Source organism: Thunnus maccoyii, chromosome 1 (genome assembly GCF_910596095.1).
Source record: "Thunnus maccoyii chromosome 1, fThuMac1.1, whole genome shotgun sequence".
Taxonomy (NCBI): Eukaryota; Metazoa; Chordata; class Actinopteri; order Scombriformes; family Scombridae; genus Thunnus; species Thunnus maccoyii.
Window position 1 is genome coordinate 15,556,407 of NC_056533.1, and position 23,532 is coordinate 15,579,938.

Genomic DNA, 23,532 nt, shown 5'->3' on the forward strand with positions numbered 1-23,532 from the left:
TAAATGTATTTGAATATCCTAATTCATTGTGTATAGAGAGTTAAAACTTGAGCTTGTGTGAGTGAGATAGCGGTTGACAAGGTGAAACGTACACAATCCAAATCAAAGAAAACAAACCTGATACATTTTTATCAGTATGTCAAATCACAGACTACTTTTCACTTTATATCCTTTTAGACCAACCAAACAAACACACACAAAGGGGAGTATGTGCTGACACACTCACTCCCATTGAGCAAAAATAAACTAAACCTGCACACACCTACACACATGCCCACACACATACACACTAAAAAAAAAAAATCCATTTCAACCCTTTGAACAGAAACAACAAAGCAAAGAAGGGAGCTGGTCCAGACTGAGTGGCCTTGTGTGTTGGCCTGCATCTGGGCAGACTTTGACTCCCCTTGTGGCCTGGATCAAGAGCAGTGAAGCCAAGCAGAATCTCTGTCCTCTGTCAAATGGATGAAACCACTTAGCAAATTAGCAGTCTTCCCTTTCTGGCTTCACAACACACACGTGGATAGACACATACTGTCAAAGCACACATGCAGGTATGTGCACAAGTACACACATCTGCACACATACACACAAACAAGCTGCATGGGGTGGTAAAAGACCAGGTCACGAGAGACTATCAGAACTAGGAACATGTAGATGGTGGAGAGAGAAAGAGTGAGAGGAAAAAGGGGGAGTGAGAAAGAAGAAGAGAACATGAGAGAGGTGAGAGGAGAGGGGTAGATGGTGACACGGGGATAAGGGAAGTATGGGAGGTGAAAAAACTGGTGTGACAGCATGAGGTGAGAGGAGAGGAGAGGAGAGAAGAAGAGAGGAGAGGAGAGGGTGGTCAGGAGGTGTAAGAAAAGAAATCCAGGAACATGGAGGCAACAGAAGAGGATCCTGTGGAGAAAATGGGCAAAATCCAGTCTGCTGAAGGGCCCATGTGGAGGAAGGAGAGAGGAGCAGGACGAAAGGGTAAAGGCCTGTGGCATGCATCCCTCTTGTAGGGGTCACCTCCAGTACACACCAGCTCAAATATACATGCAGAAAGACACACACCCCTGTCTGTCATATTTTTAAAATCATACAAACTAATATACATGCACACACAGAAAGCAAGTTCAGTATTCAGGCATCAAGGTACATTTTAAAATCATCAAATAAACACAAACATGGCCATGATCGCATGTGTGACATCAGTGCTAATCAAATATTTATACTGGAGAAACAGAAACATTCATAAAAGACATGTGTATGTGTGTGTCCCTTCATCCCAGTGTCCAGGGGATCACATTGGGGACTGACGGACACATGAGGATCAAATTGATTAAGGCTGATGTTCTTAGCAGTAATACTAAGGATTAGGACAGCTAATAAATGTTTCATTTGAAGCCAGATGTAGATCAAACGTGAGAAAGGCCCCTGGCTCGCTCTCTTGAGTTAGCTGATTCTGCTCTTTCCTCTCCTCCTCCTCCTCCTCCTCCTCCTCCTCCTCCTCCTCCTCCTCCTCCTCCTCTTCCTTCTCCTTCTCCTCCCTCAGCTGTTGGTTTCAGCTGTATTATGACAGCCACTACAGATCATCTCACTAGCAACTACAGGCCCTGCCCTTGTGCCTACACATCATTAGCGCTCCATCTGTCAGCTTCCTAACAGGTTCCTACTAATGTGGCCAAGGACGCACTTCATTGCATTCCTATCCAACAGGCAGCAGCAGTCAGTTAAAGGCTACGCTCTGTCCTGCTCAATTCAGAGCCAATCTGTTCTTTGAAATTTTCTTTTTTATTTCTTCCCGTTCCCTCTGATCCCACGATCTCTTCATTAATCTGTACTTCATCCTTTTCCTCTTGCATCCTCTTTGCCCATCCTCTCTCTCCTTCTCTCTCTGTCTCTCTCTCTCACTACTCTTTCATCCACTTTTAACCTTTCCACTCCACTCCTCTCAGCTTCTTCTTCATTCTTCTCCTCAGACTTGTTCCCTAAAGTATCTGGCGAGATTGAGGGCTGGTGCCAATGGTCAACAGGGGATTAGCAAGAATGGAGGACGGAGAATGTGTGAAAACCAGTTAAGTCACACAGTCTGCTGGCCAGAGGCTCACAGACATACACACATGCAAGCACACACACAGAGAGACCCGCACATGTGCACAAACCCAAGCAACCAGGCACATACTGCTCTGGCATCACATGTTTATCTCTCAGCACGCATGTGTTTGCAGGTAACTTGATCTGCAACCTTATGTATAGAATAAAATAAAATAAAATAAAATAAAATGTGTGTCAGAATGCATAGAAAGATGTAGTAGTGCCTAATGGCAGCGACGGTGACACCGGTCCTGGCAAATGGGCTGTGTGGCTACGTGTGTAACTCTATCTGTGGAGGGGGAATACAGCAGTGGTTGGGTAATGGAAAGGTCATTTAGCCAATCCCCCAGGTAGGGGGGCTGGTCTGACACGGCTCGTTTGTCACAGTTCAATAACTGCCACTCCGGGGAGTGTGAGGGAGAGAGAGCGAGCGCGGGGTAGGAAACTGAAGTGTGTGTGTGTGCCGCAACCCTAGTGTGTGATAGTGTGCTCAGGCCTTGGCTGCACAGCTGATTCCCAGAGCTTGTCCCTCCATTAGAGGCCTCAAATGGGGTCACAGCGAAGGCCAAGCACCACGGACTCAGTCATCTCGACGTGAAAACTTGTAAGCCCAGTCATCTCTAGCCTGGGAGGATTATCGTCGGTCTAACTGGTAGATGTTGGGTTTTCCAAGTGGGAAAACTGAATTGTTGCACTTTCTTGAACCCAAAAATGGCCACTCCAGAATGATGGCAAGCTATAAGCCCCAGCTCAAGGAAATGAATTAGAATTTCAAATGGTGGTCAAATGGTGCTCTGTTGTACAATATTTGAAAAACACATGACACAAACTACACATAAAAACACCAAAAGTAAAATAGCCAAAGAAAATGTAGGAAAATGTATTAAATTATATTAAAAATATGTTTATTTATTTGAAATATTTCACTTTAAACCCGTAAAATCAGTGTCTACCACACAGGAATCTGACATGTTATACTGTTTATACATTATATGTAAACTGACCTGTGGAGCTTTAATGTACCCAAAATAAGTCTGTCTAATTCATTAATCAATCAAACATTTGTCTGGCTGGTGCAATACATGCATGACTGCATGCAAGTGGTTTACAATCAAACGGTAGAAACATAAAATAATATATAAAATAACACACTAATATAAAACAAATGAAAATAGTAAAATGGTCTGCACTCAATTATTCTCAGTAGGCCGTATTAATTTGTATAGTCCCTTTGACATGCCGTTAGGTGTGCAACAGAATGATCCCTCAGCTTTGTGAGGGAGCCAAAGATTTTCACACATCTCACTGAGCGACTGGTGAGAGACACAGTTTGTCCTTCTCCTCACTTTGAAAATCAATAATAAGCATCTGTGTGCTCATTCACGTGTCTCCATGTCCTCCCTGAAAGATGCCTGAGGCACATATTTGTAATCATCTCAACTGGATTGAGAGATTTCAGATTTTATATCCCGACCCCTGTGGAGATTCAAGAACTACTGACTATGTGTAACGGGAGTGTTTGATCCCATATAACACTTGGATAGGTTTTGTTAAAATATCTTAGACAGGTCTGTGTCTCCCCCTTCTGGTCCTCACAGGAACAAAACAACTGGTGGATGAAAATGTCCTGTAATTTCTCTGCAATGAAGTCAAAACAACTTTACCAGTGAAAATACAAGAATAAATAAATAAATTGAAAACTAATTAAATCTATTTAGATATGTGTTTACATATTCGTATATAAGTATTAATTAATATGAATAACATAAGATGACAATGATGCAACGATTATATTTATTATATAATATGGCCATGATGCTAAACAGAAACTGGTAAACCTTCAGCCGTCAGTCATAGTATCACTCACAACAGCTGACTGAAACCATACTGTATGACCATGTGAGTTTGTCACTGTAAATGACCAAACCAACAGTTTCTTCACCAATACTGCAGCCAAAAGATCATAGCAATCACAGACATTATCCAAGCAGGTATATTCAAATTATGTGATGATATTTTCTATCACCTTTAAACAACATGTTCAGTATAACCAACAAATGCTCATGAAAGATATGCTGTTTCACACAGGGGTTGAGCTGACTGTGGTCAGTGACATCATGGGACAGAAGCTCTTCCTCATTCAAAATGACTCACTGGCGCTTGGGGAACTCAAGGTTTTAAACACAGTTTAGTTGGTCAAGTATCCCAGGTTTGACAACTTTATTTTAGTAGTTGGTAAGCGTTTATTTTGTGAGAAAAGCTGTGAGGGGAAAGTTCACACTGAGGAAAGCAACTGTGTGAATTTCAAGGAAGTAACAGCAGAGATGGCACCTTTGATGTTTAAAAATGCTTTCTGGGTAAGTCTATTTTTGTCTCATGGTGATCTTATGCCGGTCTCATGCTTTGCTGAAGTTGATCCTGTTGAAAAAGATCATGGTTATCTTCATCATCATGCAATAATGTATCTTCTTTTTTATATTGAATTCACATGCTAAGTAAGCTACAATCTAACTTCTTCATTATTCAGATCATAAAGTACCTGCAAAACAAAATAAAACTTAGATTGTCATTGCCTGTGACAGACATGTCATTGGTATCTACAGTATATTATAGTATATTTGAAAGGAAAAAAAGGCTTTTCTTTTCCGGCTATCTTATATCACATAACTAAGAAAGTACTGGTGAGTTGCATACTTATCATGAACTCCACGAACAGTTCTTAATCTGTGCTGCAAGTCCTTCAGCCATAATGTGTTGAACTGCCATTAGTTGCATTTGAAGCCTTATTTGACAATCTATCTGCTCTTTACATAAGACGCAGTTTGATGAAGTACTGAGTATGTAGCCATGTCAGATATATACTACAAGTGCCAGTTCTGCATTTTCACCACATAGTGAGTCCAGGGTTGACTCAAGGAATATGTTGCAACAACTGTTGCACAATGTTGTTCATTGCAGTATTTTTCTGCAATTTTTCCTCTGTTTTCTCCATACAGGGGACTGATTTTACTTGTCATGCCGGGTATGATGCTGTAATCCAGAGGTTACGAGATGGAAGGCAAATGTGCAAAGATATGGAGGAACTTTTAAAGATGAGGTAGCTGAAACCAAAACCGACCATTAACACGAGGGAATTTTGGAAATTCTTGAAACCATGCACCTCACTTATTTCAGTGATTGTTGTGTAATTAATACCATGACACAATATGATAAATATAAACATAATTCAATCAATTCAATCAATCAATTTTTATTCATATAGCGCCATATTACAACAAAAGTCATCTCAAGGCATTTTTCACATAGAGCAGGTCAAGACCGTACTCAGCTACAGCTAAATATAGCTGTTCCTAGCAACGAACAGTTCATCACAGAATGCAAAAACCACTGTATGCCCTGTGTGCTTTGCAAAGAATTGTGGCCTCTAGAGTCTTATTATCTTAAGACAACATAAATTTTAATCGCAACCCTCAACAATATGAGGCCTGGATGATAATTTCTTCAAATGAACTTTTGAGAAAATATATACTAGTGTTAATTTGATTTAACAAATAGTCTCGTCACTCTTTTTCATGGCAGTAGAGTAACAATTTAACTGATTTTTGACAGATTCCTAAATTAAGGTTTAGTGTGTTTGGCAATTTCATGTATTCCTGATGTGCAAAGAATGACTTTAAAATGTGTTTTACTAGATCCAAAATAGCAACCAACATCTATAAGATGTTGTGTCTCAGAGGTACAAATATTCAGCATCACCATTAACTGATTACCTGGATAAAGAATATAGTAAGTTAGTAAGTAGATTCATACCAGTTTAAACTTATGATGTAACCAAATCTAACAAATGATGGGTCAGACCAATGACGGACATTTTATCAGTCACAAAAATAACACTGACTGGTTATTCTACCAAATTAATCTGTAATAACATAAAATATTAAGTGGTTCTTGTTGTTAAATGGTGATGTTCTGGCTAATAAACCTAAGTCAGAGTTTCTTAGTGCGACAGAGCAAAACCATGACATGTGCTGTGATTCTATCTGCATGCCAAGTCAATGCATAATATGTCCCTTTCGTTAGAAGACAAATATGGCATATACAGTTTTATGCAGTTTTATAACTAAACACTGACACACATATCCTGAATGATGTGCCTGTTTGTTCATAATGCACAGGGCACTAGCAGAGGAGAAGTATGGGAAGGAACTGGTGACTATTGCTCGTAAAGCTGGAGGACACACAGAGATCAGGTAAATACCTCATCACCATATATTCAGTATTATTTACCATGTGAACATAAGTACATAATAATGGAATATAGATTAAAAGATAATTCATTATAGTTTGGAAAACTTGCACTTTTTTTTCAAAAAACAATAAGGTGAATGAAAGACACTTTTAATGCTATTTGAGACTGACCTGCAACATGAAATATTTAGTCAGGCGCCTATGAGTCATTCTTTTTAGAGGAAACACACAGTTCTGTGTCTGAGACAGAGTGAAAAAAAGATACTGTGTGTGTCTCTTTGTATGTGTTTTATCTACTGCAGCAGGCAGCTCCCCTCTAAGAATACAGTAGATCATCATGTGTTGGCAGTTTCCTGTTCTTACATAGAGTTTTTGTCACCTGCAACCACAGAGCTGACTATACTCTAAAAGCAACAATAAAATACACAAATGGCCTTACTCTAACTCTATGATTTAAGGGGACGTTTTGGGAAATTAAAACCAAAAAGCTTTCTAGAGGTTTATGTGAGATTTTTTAAGAAAGATAGGTGCAGTATCAAAGACAGAAACATTTTATGACAAGTTCTATGTGATAGAAAAAACATGCCCTTGTGGTAACATCAATTTAGTGTTATCACAATGTTAAAAGCTTTCCATAAGTGTAAAAAAGGTCTGGATGTTGATAGGTTTTAATCTACTTGCTGTCTAGTATTAAGTGGGCCAAGTTAATGAGCAACAATTGTGCTCAGTGGGGCCTTGGTGATACTTTGTTTAGTCCAAACTGCTCTGGTGTAGCTGCTTAGTCACCAGCAGTCAGACAGTTAAGTTGCATGGAGCTGCTGTGACTGTGTGTTCATGGGAGAATCACATTGGTCAAAAATAGCAATCTGAGCAATGGCCCTGTGTGAATTTAAAAATGTGTAATACAATCAGTTGTGTTTACAGATAGATACTTTTATAGATAGAGAAATACTTTTTTATCTCAAACATGTTAAAAAATAAAAAATATGAGTAAGAAAACAAAACAAGAATAACCAATAAAAGTAACAGCAAACATTTACAGCAAACTCTCAATAAACAACAATAATAAATATCAAATTACATGTGAGGTTTCCAAAATATTATAATCTATATTATTTGCAGATTATACAAATTTATTTTGTTGTGGAACAACTTTTGGATACAGTGGGAAAAGAACTAGAAATGCTAAAGAGTTGATTTGATTCTAATAAACTAATACTGAATTTAAGTAAAATGAATTTATAATAATTGAGAATCGTTTCACTAACTCAAACAAGAAACTCATGATAAATAAAGTAGATATTGGAAGAGTGTCTGAAATTAAATTTCTTGGGGTAATAATAGACAATAAATTATGCTGGAAGCCACATTCAATCATAAATGATATCAAAGCTAAAATATCAAAGTCAATTGCAATATTATATAAAGTCAAAGATCTTCTAAATCAAACTTTGTTATACACCTTATATTGTTCCTTTTTAGTCCCATATGTAACTTACTGTGTGGAAGTATGGGAAAGTACATATAAAACAAACACTTCATCCTTCAAAAAAGAACCATAAGAATTGTAAACAAAACCACTTAGAGAACCAACAAACTCTCTCTTTATTAAATTAAATTTAAAGATGTGTTTAGCTTGCAAACAAACAGCAGACTGTCACTGAATCACCTCCAATCTCTGTGCATTTTTTCAGCACTTTGAGAGCATCCTTCGAACAATTAAAAACACGTAAGTTCATCCAGTCATTTACCCAGTGGAATAGTCCTATAAGAGCACTTAATACTACTGCAACTGGTTTTATTTGTGTGAAGTATTTTTTCATTTTGCTGTTCTGATTTGCTGTTTCTGGCTGCAGAAATCGAGAACATCGGGAACTTTCACATCCAACTCTCTGATGTATTGAAAGAGGAGGTGAAAAAGATTGAGACATTCAGAGACCGTCAGAAAGAGCAAAGGAAGAAGGTACTGGGCAACTTGTGTTGCTTAACTTATTGTACACAGACATAGAAGTGAGGTTTGATTGCCGTTACAATCTTAAAGTGAGGTTTGATGGCTTACTAACTTCTTTTCTATCTGCTGGCACATCTTTACAGTCAATGTTGTTACACACTAATACCTGTCTAATAGCTGTCTAATAGCTGTACTACATTCAGCTACCAGTTTAATAGGTACCCTTGTGCACTTGAAAAATCAATGTAATGCAAATCAATGCAACAGTCATGAAATAAATCCTCTCTGTGAAGCTTACATTATCACCACATCTCTTTTATCCCCACTGCTTTTAATTAAACCAAATTTTAGGTTTAATATCTTACAATGCACTGTAACTTTTATTCTCCTGTTTTATCGGTCTTATTCTATTTTAGCTTCTTTTTTACTTTCAAATTTAAAACTTTTTAATTGTATTTAAATGTGTCTTCACATTGCCTTGTGTTGCTTTTATATTTTGTCTTGATGCCTTTTATGCTCTGTGTAAAGCACCTTGAATTGCCTTGTTGTTACAATGTGCTATACAAATAAACTTGCCTTGCCTTGCCTTGCCTTTATCTGTACATTATTCAGTTTTCATTGACACTGTGTTACAAAAGTGTTGGTTCAACCCTATATATTCATACTTATATTCAGTACATGGAAACATTACATGCAAGATATTTTTCCTTTTAGTTTGAAAGCATCATGGAGAAAGTTCAGAAGAAAAAGGTTTCTTTGTTCAAGAAAACCATGGAGGTAAAAAAACGACCAGAGCTACTGTAATTTACGTGATTGTATTGTGACTGATTTGATAGCAGACTGTATGTTCATCATGGGTGTGAACAGCAAACAGTGCACAGTCCTTCCTTAGTGGCACTCTGTGACCTTTGCTTTCTGTTTCTGTTTCTCTCAGTCTAAGAGGAACTACGAGCTGAAGTGTAGGGAAGCGGATGAGGCAGAGCAGGGGGTCGAGAAGACAACTGCTGCCACCAAACACCCAGAAAAGGTACAACATACCTCACTATAGTAATGATGTGGAAATGGCCTGCCATTAAAAGGATTCAAATGCAAACTTTTTAAGGCATTTTATTTAAACCTTCATTTTTGTACCCAACCTCACCATAAACATGACCATCACTTCAGTGTGAGCTGAGGCCGGAGGCTGAGGAGTTCATTCAGACTTCATGGGTTTTAGAGGCTGCCCTGTAGAGCAAAGTGTATTCTGCTCATATAATACAAGATTCCACTTGACAGAAGAGCAACATTAGTGGATGGACTTTCTGCAACCTACACTATCTGAAGTATATGTTCATGTGATCTGTAATCTCTTTTAAAGTAAATTAAATCTTGGGAAACTCCCCAAATGACCCTGATTATATTTAAGCTTTTGTATATTCATGAAAGGCTTTTCTAAAATCTATTGTCCTTTTAATGTTCTGAATGACTAGTGTGACAAGTTCTTATCAGAGTTTGTCACACTGTAGCTTCCTGTGTAATACATTGTTTGTTTCACAGGCGCGTCAAAGGGCCAAGCAATGCAGACAGGCAGCCAGTGATGCAGGTATGACCCAGAATCATCTTTCAGCTGTTAAATTTCTATTTTTAACCAGCATATATTTGTATTTTACAGTATTAATATAACCTCTCAATACATTTACAACTGGTTATCCAAATTCAGAGAAAACTTCATGGAAACACTGCACTGTACATCTCTGTTTCTATTTTATGTAATGACTTGTAAAAACTTTGAAAGAGGTTTGACAGTGACTACTTAATGGAAGGGCTCAATTTGAGTTGATTTGTAAGTATAACTATCTAAAAATGATTTTCTAATCTCTCACAGAGAAGCTGTACGTTACCAACATTGCTCAGCTAGAAAGTGTTCGCCAGGACTGGGAAGAAACACACAAAAGCACATGTGAGGTACAGTGGACTATATTTATGTCACATTAACTGCTCTATTCACAAGCTTATAATAGCACACACTGAACCTCAAACCACATCACCTTTTTATCTGCACAATTTATGACTCTGCTCATAACACCTTGCTGCTGCTGACCACTTTATCATGCATTGAGCAAGCTAAAAATGTAACAAACTCACAATGAAGTTGTGACATACTTTGTCAAACTATACAAGTATTCTGTTATATCTGAATGTTTTACAGGTATTCCAGCAACTAGAGGGAGATCGCATCAGCATGCTCAGGTGTGCTCTCTGGGACCATTGCAATCATTTCTCCACGCAGTGTGTCAAAGACGATGAGGTGAGCTCATCTCCTCTTTATTTATGTAGTTTAATGACTTTTGTGCACAGCACCTGGATTCATCTTAGGGGCATGTCTCATTTGAACGCTTGTTTTAAATTAAGACACATATTCAGAAATACTATAGCTCACCTCAAGAACTATTTGAGTTTGTTTTGAGGTTATAGGCAACATTTTACTAAACTGAGCCTAACAAGAAAACAGCACAATTCTGATTTCCTCCTTTTGTTTAATCAGTTTTATGAGGAGGTGAGGAAGCTCCTGGAAGAGTGTGACATCACCACAGACATCAACTGCTTCATAGAGATGAAAAAGACGGGAGGGAATCCACCAGGTGAGAGAAGTGAAAAAAAAATGCCATCACAAAAGAACTGCATAAGAGAGCAACTCATCTTCTAACCTTTATCTTTCAATGGACCAACAGGCAGGAAGTGATACTCATCTTTGTTTCTCAAAAAAACAAAACAAAAAAAAGCTTCTCACTCTCATTTCTTCACACAGAGCCCATAGTGTTTGAGAGCTACTACCCAAAGGAGACATCCGGGGACAGCAACGGTCAAGCTCAATTTGCAGGAGGGAGAGAAGACATAATGAGGAGGTGTGACAAACCACCTGGGGGTGGTGGGAATCAAGAGGAGACAGGATTGTTAAATCCTCAGTAGAGTTTAAGCACATGAGCAGTGTAAGGTTGTTTTGGCAGTAACCACGAAATGGCCATTTCCTCCAGGTGCATCATTCTACTGTACAACTTATGCAACTTATTGATATGAATTAACTAGAGGTGTGAGACGTATTTCACAAGGGAAGTGAGTGAGAACAGAGATGGGTTAAACCAATTTTGCAGAGGGGGGAGGAAAACCAATACACTTCTGTGCTCAGTTGTTCTGATGTGAGCTATATGGCATCAAACTTAGAGATAAACACACCACCTCTATATCTTTAGAATTATGACGCAGTCACTAATTTGAAGTAACAAGCAGAGGCTTGTGGTCTAATAAAAATACTTACTCAACAAAAACAAACAAAAACTTGCTGATGAAAACACTTTTTGGTTCCCTGAGACAAAAACCACTTCTTTCTTTCATTTTGACCTGACAAAAGAGAATCTAATCTAAAAGAACCACAAGCAGTTGAAAGATTGTTTTTAGGCCTGTGTGTATCCTAAATATCTTACTTGAACCCACAGGCACTCTGATCCCCTACTCGGAAGTTCTGGGAGGATTAACACTGAAGGTCTCCAAAGCTCACGATCAACACTGACATCCACTGGCGAGTGTGAGTACTGAATATCACTCATTTATCATCTTACAGTTATATTTATGTACTTTTGAATGAGAACTTACAAACAAGATCATCCATATGTTGTTTTATCATCTTACACAGTATTGTCGAGTGCAATTAACATTTCAGCCTTTTTTAGTGCTCTTGGTGGATCCTTTTTACTACTTACAGTTTTATAATTCAAATAGTTTTACAAATAAAGCAAAAAATAAAAAAAACAAAAAAATAAATCAAATTAAAAAACAAAATTGAAAAATTTAATTAAATTAAAGAAAATTACACAAAATTAAGGTGATACATTGGTAATATTCAACTTACTGTATGTGTAGCAAAAGACATTACCTTTAATGGGATTCATTGATTTGTAACAATAAATAACAATATGAATGAAAAAACATTACTCATGATTGGAATTGAATGTCACATGATGTACTGTATGCAACTGTACGCTAACATTGTCTGCTGTGCTGCTCTCTGTTGTGGCTTCAGCTGAGCCTTCTGATGGAGGGTATGCACCCTTCCCGGGCCTCCAACAAGCAGCTTCACTGGCCACAGTTTCAGCTGATGAAGACAGCTACGTTGTGCTCTATACATACAGTGCAAAGGTGATCAAGAGCGCATCATTTAGTCACACAGTTGTTTACTAAGTATTATTTGGACAAGAGGCCACTCTGATTGTATGTTACTGAGATGTAGATAGGTTTGATGATGATTTCTGTGAAAAAAAAGGATTGTTAGCACTGTCCATCTGTGACTAACTTTTGTCATCTTTGCTCACATTGACTGGTCAGGAAGAGGATGAACTGGATATAATTAGGGGGGACCGGGTCCAAGTACTGGATCGAGGAGAAGATGGCTGGTGGACAGTGGAGAAGAACGGGCTGACTGGACTGGTGCCAGGAAACCATCTGGGAAAACTCTGATTACACACACACACAGAGAGAGAGAGAGAGAGAGAGAGAGAGATAAATGACAGAAAAAACAGAGTCACAGAGCAATGCATATATGCATTCATTTCAAAAGTTTAACAGCTGGCCACACATATACAGGCAAATATGCACCATGTGTCAAACTTACAAAGACATGAACTTCGTGCCACTTCACTCACAGATTCATACACACACACACTTCTTTGTCAAGCTTCCTTTATTTAGAATCTTAGATATAAGATACAAGAAAATATTAGTTTTTCTGAACGTGAATGTAAATTTAGCATAATTTAGTAGAAAGTAGAGTTTTACAGCAATCACATACAAATGTTATGTAATGTCTTCCTCAGACATCCCTTATTTATTCACATTGCTTTCGATCAGCAGGATTATATCTTGGTGGATTAATCACAAAAGGATATTAAAGTATAACCCTTCTACCTCGTGTTGTACAGCTGGGATTCTAATAGTTTTTACTCCTAATACTTACAATAATACACAGGACTAAAGACTGAAATGCCATCTGGTGTTGAAAATTTGGATCGAAATTTTTTTAATGACTTTAATTACTTTGCTCTGTCAATATGTCATATTTTCAATTTGAGTTTGATGAACAAACAAGAAAATTTGCACTTTACACTGGTAATATTAGAAAAACTATTCCAGTCAAGCAAAGTTCTGCATGACAACAATTACATCACGCTTTTATTAATCACCCGAACTTTGATTAGTCATCATCATATCATCATGCTGGCTACTCTACTGACAGAGGTGACTAATAAATTGATTTATTTCCAGTTGTGTAAAAAACAAAACAGTGTTGAACATAATCACTGTATTGGGTGTGATAAATTAGGAGTTACTAATAAGTAAAGTGCAAATGACATAAATAGCTATTTATTAGATGAGTACCTACCTGTCTGTACAACAGCGATCCCAGCAGTGTGGTAAATTGCCTTGGATCACTGCTGTTCATTATTTTTTTATAAATTATATTTTGCATGTCTAAATTAATAGTACAACACTGAATGTATTAAGATGCTTCAACAGTTCAGCTAGGATTGGTGGCATGTTGGGCTTTAAAATGTGCTCCTGTTTTGGTTTTACACTTTGTCTCGGGTTATGTCTGTAATGTTTGAATGTTCTTTGTGTGTTATAAAAGAGAACAGACAGTTACTATATGTGCACTATGTAAATATACAGTGTGTCGGCTGGGTTTTTTTAACCGCTAGAAGACCATCGCCTACCATGGTTGCAGTTAATATAGATCAAAATACAGAAATAAAGTTTATATACCTGTCACAGTATCAACTGATGGCACATATTTTGTTTACACCATATGTTTCAAAGACATGTATATTTTATCTTAATCATTATACTATGATCTAATTGGTAAGGTTTACAGTCACATAAAACCATGGAAATGAAAGGAGAGTTAGACAGTGAAGTTGAAATGTATGACTTTATTTGTTTTTCCTGCCTGTTCTCCAATCTATACATAATTTTATTTCTCTTTTTTTTGCGGCGCTAGCTAAATATCTAGGGGTCAATTTAAAGGCTTAAAAATATTAAAACGGTGCACTTTCACAAAAACGTATAAAACAATGAGTTGTAATTCTTTATAGCAGGTTTATAACTAAAACTAGACAGAAGGAATTCTCTGACTGGAAACATTGCGACAAACTGAACCTACACATACACACGTCTTCAGTTAACATTGATAATACTCCTACTAACAGCACTGGAGACTGAAAGGTTGACTGACTCACAATTTATATATTGGCAATACCTCAGTAGTGAAGCCTGATTCAGAATACATCGACACCAAACCAGAATGTACATTATTCACAACCTGAATATTTGTGAATATGAAAAACTCTTTCTACCAATAATGGCTTTGAGAGACAAAACATAAGAGCAGATGCACAAAACAATTTAAGACAGTGATAAAAATCCTGAATCTGTTCTTTATATGAGAAAAAGTTTTTGTCCATTTTCACAAAATCTGGTCAGACTGAGTTCTTAGGAATAGTGTACAAGTTCTATTTAGCATAGATTTTGAATTTAAACAACCATGAAATATCTCCAGAGCTCTGGCCATAGTGCAAACTAGCACACAAAGAAATACATTCCATACAACTCTCCCAACCATAATATCACACATAAGCTCGTCATTACTCCTCATCATCCTTACTGGGGATGAGCCCAATATTTATGCAGCCACAATCAAATGAAAACAAAAAAAAGCATCAACATCAAAAATGTCAATTAGCCGTATGCACTTTGGCTTTTGTAAGTATTTCAGTATTTGTAAGAAAACAGTGAAACAGTGAAAATAACAGTAACTTACAAAGCATGTCAATAAATAACTGGTTTCCCCTTGAAGCCCCACCCAAACCATATCGTCAGTGTTCGCTACTTTATCATGAATTGTGCAAGGTGTGCTTGAGCTTATATATAACTACAGCTGAAATCTACTGTGGACATGTCCGGTGATGCTCCTTTGATTTTCTGAGTGTTTCATTGACCTTCATGCATAACTGTTGGTGGTGACCAGCAGCTCATATGCTGGGTCATGACTCCTCCTGCACAACACCACGCAGGCACAGAGCATGCCCAGCATCTGCAGGCAGACAGCACAGGAAAGAAAGAAAAGACGTTATTCAAGTCATTAACCTCCAGCAAACTTGGCAGATAAATAACAGCATGAGATGTAATCACTGAATGGAAATGTTTTGGATGAGAAGAGCCAGTCACTATGGTAAATCATTTTGTTAAGCTAATGATGTAAAAATCATTATCTTCTCACACTTACATCGCACATAGTATGTTTAGGTGAGTATGTTTGAGTGTAATATAAATTGATTCACCATGCTGTCTTTGTAACCACTTTGGGAGATGGGGTTTCCTGGTCAGCAGCAACCATGCTGAGCTGTTAAACACGCTAGAAATCCTTTGACACAATCAGGTCAGAGCTGCTGTCAGCTCTGGGCTCAACAGAGACATGGTTGTGCTGACAGAGATTACTGCAGCTTTAATTATGCTCCCAATAAACATGATTTTGACTTGGTTTCAATGCAGGACTCTTACATGTGTTTGATGAGGTGAGTCAGCTGTTTAATGTCAATGTATTGAGTGCAGTGTTTAATACTCATACTGGCTGTTGTCCTTTATTAGTTTTAGTATTAGTAAACTTTTCCCTTAAACATACACTCCTTGATTTGGATAATAGCGTCTGTAGAAGCCAGAGTTTTTCTTTTACAATAAAATCAATTTGAACATCAGCAACATCAGCTGTCAGACAATCAAACAGGTTTATACCTACCCACAGTTCTGTATCAGAACTACCAACTGTTTCCTGTAAACCACTTAAATTGAAACTAAGGTCTAGACAGCAGAAATGGTGTCCACAAGACAGGAAACCGTGTGCAAAAATAACCACACTAAACTAAACAGGTCGTAATTGAACCAGGAAATTACTGCAAAATCTGATAGACATTTACAACAGACAATTTGGGTACTGTTCACCTTTGTACTAATTTCTAAATAAGTGGCTTAGATACTGTAGATACTATATAAACCCAAGATTTGTTTAAAACCTGCCCAACCCATTATGTTGCTTGCAGTGATGGACTATACTAAAAACATTTTTTTTGTATTTTCCCTCCTTACCTGTATAGATGCGAAAGTTAGTGCAGCCCATATGACATACATCATGATCTCCTTTAATTTCTTCACAACAAGAGCTTCACAACCCTAAGACAGAAAATAAATGACATTAAAAGAAGCTCACTGACATTCCAAGTCTTACATAACAAATGCGCAAGCAATAACCTCACAGAACATTTTATATTTTAAGTCTCTTGTTGTTTGTACCTCTTGGTAGAGATCTGCTGGTCGAGTCAGAGTGCCGGTGCAGTTGCTGATGCTGGGTTGACAGCAGCTCACTGGAACGCTGTTGTTCTTGGATTCTTTAAACCAGCGAGTGTTCCTCCAGTCGGAGTAGTTGTGAATGCCACAGCAATGAAGCTAAGAGAAGGACAATGAATGACAATGAGTGAAAATCTTCAGAGTCTGGAGTTCTGATTACTATACGAAATGTATTTATTATCTTAAATAATTGTATATCCATAGAAAAAAATTAAATTAAAATTAAACCTAAGTGTTCAAGGTGACCCGACCATCAATAGTTTCACAGTAAATGTAAAAATAATTATTATTGAACACACAGTGAGGACTTTTTGTTTGAGTGCTCGTGTTAAATTTTTCAGTGAAAATACTGTATGTCTGAAATATTTCTGAAGGTTACCATGTATACAGAGCTGTTGCAGGACAACATCTAAACAGTGTCACATCTCATTATAAATGATCTATTTTATAGGAATCCCAGAAGGCAAGTGCCTCCAAAAACATTTGAATTTCAGCTAGACAGACAATATTTTTTCTCACCTGCCTCTGCACATAGTCAATAGCACGGCTAGGCGCATCAGTGTTGGTGCCATTGTATTCATTGTAAACCTTCTGGATGGAGTGATTCACCTCATCTTCTACCTGAAACAAATACACAGCAGCTGTTACTATCCCTGTTCAGGAACTGCAATTTACAGATGTTATCTCTTGGGATATGTATATGTATGTGAGACCAGTTTCTCACATTATTATAAAACTAATTTCAATGCAGGCCCTTAGGCGACACTCTTACCTAAAGGGATTAGTAATACATGGATGCAGATAAACAAATCAGCACTAATTAATCATAGCAAAGGAAGTTTTAAAAAAAACAAAAACAAAAGAGAGTACAAAAATAAATTATGTTTTACTAAAATGTAAACTGTACATGCTATTAACTGTATTAATTCTTTCTTCAACCTCCAACAAACAATTCAAAGTAGACATACACGATAAATGTATAATCTCAACCTTTTACAAAGATTTAAGAACATTGACTATAATTCTCCTAAAACATATATTGGACCAATGATGTTGGCGTGTGTGCCATTCTTGTACTGCTTGATTTGAGTGTAGCTTTTGACATTATCAATCACAGCATTTTATTAGACAGGCTGAGGCAATGGTTGGGCATATTGGGTACTGCACTGAGTTGGGTCAAGTCCTATCTTTCAGACAGAAAATTCTATGTCTCCATTAAAAACCATGTCTCTTCATTTTCTACAGTCAAGTATGGGGTACCTCAAGGGTCAATTGTGGGACCATTCTTATTCTCTTTTTATATGCTCCCATTAGGTCACATTATTCGTAAACATGTTTCCTTTCACTGTTATGCTGACGACACATATCTGTATGTCTCTGTTAAGCCCACTGACCACAGTATGCTGAGTTCTTTACAGGATTGCCTAGTAGATGTGAGAAACTGGCTGTCTAAGAATTTCCTTCAATTGAACTCAACTAAAAACAGAAATCCTTGTAATTGGCTCCAGTAATACCAAGATTCAAATACTGCAATCTACTGGAAGTTTTGGCATCTTGTTCAATTCTAACTTAAACTTTAAGCAGCGTATTTAAAAACTTATTCAAACATGCTTTGACCAACTAAGGAACATCAACAGAATTTGACCTATTTTAAGTTTTAGAGATACAGAAACCATTTTAGATGCTTTTATCTCATCACACCTGGATTACTGTAACAGTTTTTTTATGTGCCTAAACAGAAAAACCATAGACCGGCTACAGACAGTACAGAACTAAGCTGCCAGGCTTTTAACCGGAGTAAACAGGTTTGAGCACATCACCCCGGTTTTCACCTCTTTACAGTGGCTTCCAGTACATTTTAGAATTGATTTCAAGGTTCTTTTAATTACTTACAAGGCACAAAATGGCCTGACTCCTCATTATATCTCAGATCTTTTATCCCCGTACGATCCTGCTCACACTTTGAGATCCTTGGGCAGGGGCCTTCTATCTGTCCCAGACTCTCGGCTGGAGGGGGACAGTATGGCTCTGGAACAGACTGCCCGAGGACATAAGGCTAGCTGAGTCAGTGGCTTCTTTTAAAGCTCAAAATGTACTATTATCGCACCACCTTCCGTGATTTAGCTTGATTCCAGTTTTATACTGTTTTATGGGTTTTACTATCTTTATCTGTTGAGGCTGAGTTTTTGTTACGTTGTTTGTTTAGCACTTTTATTCTTTTATTGCTGTGTGTGTTTTATGCGATTCTATGTGAAGCACTTTGTAACTTTGTTTTGATAAGTGCTATATAAATAAAGATATTATTATATTGTACAATATAACGTATGTTCCTCTTTTTTAATCTGGAACCCAACTGTTGAAAACGCAACCTTACACCCACTTCATTAAACTTTTCTTGTGGAATAGGGGCAGACTGACACACTCATGCAGACCAGTTAGGGTGAGGTGTTTACCTTTGCCCTGTATATGTAGCCGAGCACCACCACGACACACTCTGTTACAAATACCAGCAGGAGAATGGCAGCAAACTGAAAAGACAAAAAGAGATCCTTTAACAAGGTGAAATAGAAGCAAAATACTTATCATTATTTTTCAGTGCAATTAAATTAACAGTTTCTTCAGTTTCGTATACTGTTTTATGTCTTCCTTGAGCTCCCTATCTTTGAAGTCCCTCTTCTACATTCATCTAATTTTAATGGTTCAAGTCAATACTCACAGTTGCCAGACCGCAGGAGCTTTCACGTATCGTGGCACAGCAGCCAATCAGGCCAATGATAAATAGAAGAGTCCCGACAGCTATTATTATGACAGCTGGAATCAAAGTGTACACGTCCTCAAAGAAGTGGTCATAGTCGTCATATGTGATAAACACATAGGCTCCGATGTAGCATAAAATTCCAGCTGCAGCCTGCAGAGAGAAGCAGAGAAACAGGAATGAGTGACAGACACAAGACAGAGAGAGACAGATGTGTTTGGGTAGCACCATTACCATTACATAGTTAAACTACTGTATAACTCACAATATACATTCTTTTGTTATGTCTAGGAAATTATTTGTTTGCAATGATTTGTTTGTCTTCCATTATAGTACACTATGCAGTGTTATAATGATAATAATAATATGAAACAATTTATCAACTAGCCTAATCGATGCAGCTCTAGTATAATGTAAATAATGTAGAGATGTGTAAATCATTTCTGTCTTTTTCTTCACATTTGTAATTACTATACTTAAATTGTAAACCTGGTACCACCTTGTTGTACAAGTACATTTGAAAGACAGACAGAAATAAAAACCATAGAAAAGTAAAAGGTCAAGAGACAAAGAATTTGGAAATTGCATTTGAAAAACTCTGCTCAGTTTTATACATTTTAAAAATATGTCTTTAGCTCCAGCTGAATAATATGACTTTTGACTCAGAGTCGGATACAACAGATACTGGTGCAATGTGAACTGGGCCACTTGAAGTCTCTATTATTCAGATATCCTGGGAGATTATATGGTTAACCATTTAAAGCTCGGTTTACTCTTTCCGTTTTCAATATATATGCATATTTTAATCCAACTCTGCTGGTCTGTTGATATAGTGATATGTTACGGTATGTAAACTCTGAAGCCACTGCAGGTCAGCAGCCTCCACTGAGCCCGGCTGGCAGCTGCTGCAACTGCTGCATAACGTCATAGCTACAACTTGTGGGCGGCAGCTACCGACGCAGTGTAGCAGGCTACTGTTCGCATTACTCTGTTTGTCCACTTTCTGCACCTCTCAGTGAATACAACTCTGACATTGTGTCCGTAAATAGCTCTATTCAAAATGCAACTAGATTACCGCCAGCCTGCAGCCTGCAGCGAATCTCTGGCGCAGTTTGCTCGCTTGCTAATGTTCTTCATCCCTGGCCTCACTGGGATGCTGCACATTGTTCAAACATCTATCGGTTGCTTACCCAAAATATGAGATTAAGAAAAACCAAGACGGTTTTGGATGACGTAATTCCACACTGCCCCATCGTTGACTCTAAAATTTAAACTATAGATATAAAAAATACTGATGCACCTGCACCTTTGCTGTTATAATAATAAAATGGCTTCGGCGGTCCTGCCCCGCTGTGCAGATTCTTCTGGACTCGACCAATGAAAACACCCCAAACAACAGACTCCGGTCATGTGCTCCGATGACGTCACCATTCAAAACAAACTGAGGATGTCTGAAGCAGTGTAACACATTACACACTGCATCCTATACAATGCAGCTATGTGCATGTAATTTTTTATATTTGATACTATAATTTATAAAAATGCTCACTGCAACGCCATCACACACTTTATTACACAGCCGTTCATATAATTTCCCTGTAAAAATATATGCATATATATCATGGCTTTCATTTGTAAGATGCCAATTTTAGCTGTAAACCACAGAATAAGTCTAAATTAATTCAGTGGGATGTAGCCTAATGTGTTATAAGCAATTAGAACAATTTGATCAAATGCAAGAAAGAATGTGCTTAAAGTACATCCAGTACATCCACTGTTGCCATCATTGTGTTTCATCTTCCCAAGTCTGCAGCTGCGTGTTTCTGGAAAAAAAAGATTAACTTCATTTAGGCGTTCTGATGCAGATTTCTAAATGGCAAGGCATGAATTTAGGCATGAGATCAACAATAGCTCAGGTTTGACCCTCAAATACGAACATAGAGTACAGCTTGTACTGATACTTGTTACATGGTTTGTTTCATGATTTCATTTTCTGACAAATATGGCAGCCCTCTCCTGAACAAGATGTAAGCCTGTTAAAAAACTGAGGCAGAATCAACAGAGATGTTCTCATGTGTAGTGAGGGGTTCTATAAGCCAGAGGGTGGCATTGTATCATTGCTAGTTTTACACTATTCGCACTGTGAGAGGAATAGTACTTGCTATAAGGTATAAGCAAATGGTAAGAACACCCTACAATCAAATATATGAGTAAATAATAATATATTCACTGCACCCACACAGTGCCTTGACACAAATGTCTTGACACAAAATGAATGTAAGAGACACATGTGATATGCCCCTAATTTCTTTACTTAAACCTGTGAGACCTGTGTTCCCTATAAGAGCAAGATAGATTACTCAATTGAAAATTAGTACCCTTGGGGTACTCAATCAGTGATGTCTTGGACTGTTGCCCACAGCCTCAGTTTTATTGAGTTAAAGTGTGCCACATTTGTCTCTGTCAGCTTTTGGTGTTGAATCTGAACAAGAGGGGAACTCATAAATTCAGACCGAAGCTGAGGCTACTTCTGGTGACGTAACATAAATCCACATTGTGAATTATACATAAGCATTCATCAACCTGTAAGCAGTAATGTGAGTCATTAATAAAACAGGACAATATAAAACAAAGAAACAGGCTGATATGTATACAGGAAGACAAAGACAGGATCATATGCACATGAACATCCAATAAATATGTCAATGGCTCTGTTAAAAAAAACAAACAGATTTTGTACTCCTTTCTTACACATGAAAAATGCAACATTTATTTTCATAAAAGTGAGCAGAAATTCCAGTGAGATCAGACTCGAATTTGGTGACTGCTGATGATCACAGTTCAACTGCTTTCTAAACGTAATGCAATTCAGGAATTTTGAGATTTACAACATCAAATTATTCCACTGAATTTCCACCCTGTACAGAACAGTTTTCTTTAAAGCGTTCATTCTGGGTTGTATAGGAGCTACCTTATCCATTGTCCCTTGTAATTGCGGTGATTCCTAGTTAAGGTTATCCTTGAGAAACACATTACTTACTGATCACCCGGGGGGGGGAGTTAATTTGTCACAGCAGCAGTTTAGGGAAACAGGCCATGAATGATTTGGATGACATTACAGCTATTAAAAAATACCAGATGGCTAATCTTGGTCTGCATCTGATGTAGAAATAAAAATATCAGTATGAAAAGCCCCATTTAATCTCTTCAAGATGACAAAATTTAATAAGATGGCCACTGTCTGTGGTGGCTGCTAATTGTTTGTATCAGCGTTTATTTAGCTCCAGCATTTGGTGTGATTGATTCCCCATGCTGAGGAAAAACCTATAGTATGTAGTTCGTATTCTGGTTTGTGCTGATTGGAATTCTTCAGTAGCCATATCCCCCCTGCCAACTACTATATAACACAGCTGAACTACACATACAGTAACATTTCTCCAAGTCTTTAGGCCACAATCATTTTTTTTTATTTCGCTTGTTTTAATCACATCACAACCAAGAGTTGGATGACTGTCAATACAGTAAATATCAAATTCTAACTATTCCCAAGCTTGGGAGATTGGATTGGATGTATATTGAATTTACACATTTTAGGGACACCTTTTATATGATCATCTCAACTGCCTCAAATATTATATTTGTTCTCCAACTCATCTTAGCTCCATCCCTTCATGTCTAATTAACACACATTTACATAGGAGAATTGATAAATGATAATGCCTTTTACCTGGATTCACACATTGAAAATATTTGATTCAATTCATATCTGTGCAGGAATGTCACTTTAATGCCCTGGAATTTAAATCTAAAATCATCCTGCTATCTTAGAGAGACATCTGTGTAGGTCGACAGAAGCAGGATTAAATGTGGGCATATAGGAGAACGATGGGTTTTATGAGTAACCAAGCAAATTCAAAGTAAGCAGACAGCACAGAGATGCTAAATTGAATCCTTCATTCCCTCAGGAGTGGGCAAATATATGTCATGTGGGAGATCTCTGCATGCTCATATTGTGTGGCGACATCATCATCCTCAACAGTTAACACCCTGCAACATGTTTGGATCTGCT

The 23,532-nt window shown here is 37.6% G+C and overlaps 2 protein-coding genes across 2 annotated transcripts; one reads left to right on the plus strand and one right to left on the minus strand.

The window, feature by feature from the left end:
- The first annotated feature begins 4,262 nt into the window (after positions 1–4,262).
- Positions 4,263–14,120, plus strand: LOC121901952 (proline-serine-threonine phosphatase-interacting protein 1-like). Its single transcript, XM_042419057.1, has 15 exons — positions 4,263–4,439; positions 5,079–5,179; positions 6,258–6,332; positions 8,025–8,059; positions 8,187–8,293; positions 8,996–9,058; positions 9,216–9,308; positions 9,818–9,863; positions 10,146–10,225; positions 10,470–10,568; positions 10,806–10,902; positions 11,070–11,166; positions 11,755–11,843; positions 12,339–12,454; positions 12,641–14,120. The coding sequence occupies exons 1-15, from the start codon at positions 4,407–4,409 to the stop codon at positions 12,770–12,772; spliced, it is 1,263 nt and encodes a 420-aa protein (XP_042274991.1). The 5' UTR covers positions 4,263–4,406; the 3' UTR covers positions 12,773–14,120.
- Positions 14,121–14,226: 106 nt separating this feature from the next.
- LOC121901960 (tetraspanin-3) lies at positions 14,227–20,818 on the minus strand. The gene is made up of 7 exons (XM_042419070.1): positions 20,654–20,818; positions 19,425–19,616; positions 19,162–19,236; positions 17,228–17,329; positions 16,655–16,807; positions 16,451–16,534; positions 14,227–15,401 (listed from the first exon to the last, which is right to left on the minus strand). The coding sequence occupies exons 1-7, from the start codon at positions 20,714–20,716 to the stop codon at positions 15,309–15,311; spliced, it is 762 nt and encodes a 253-aa protein (XP_042275004.1). The 5' UTR covers positions 20,717–20,818; the 3' UTR covers positions 14,227–15,308.
- Between the last annotated feature and the right edge of the window lie 2,714 nt (positions 20,819–23,532).

Excerpts from the sequence above, each read along its gene's own strand:
- LOC121901952 (XM_042419057.1), top strand. The coding sequence starts at position 4,407 with ATGGCACCTTTGATGTTTAAAAATGCTTTCTGG. Across the intron at positions 4,440-5,078 it reads TGTTTAAAAATGCTTTCTGG|GGGACTGATTTTACTTGTCA; the intron begins GTAAGTCTATTT and ends TTCTCCATACAG. Across the intron at positions 11,844-12,338 it reads ACTGACATCCACTGGCGAGT|CTGAGCCTTCTGATGGAGGG; the intron begins GTGAGTACTGAA and ends TTGTGGCTTCAG.
- LOC121901960 (XM_042419070.1), bottom strand. The coding sequence starts at position 20,716 with ATGGGGCAGTGTGGAATTACGTCATCCAAAACCGTCTTGGTTTTTCTT. Across the intron at positions 19,617-20,653 it reads TTCTTAATCTCATATTTTGG|GCTGCAGCTGGAATTTTATG; the intron begins GTAAGCAACCGA and ends TTCTCTCTGCAG. Across the intron at positions 15,402-16,450 it reads TAACTTTCGCATCTATACAG|ATGCTGGGCATGCTCTGTGC; the intron begins GTAAGGAGGGAA and ends GTCTGCCTGCAG.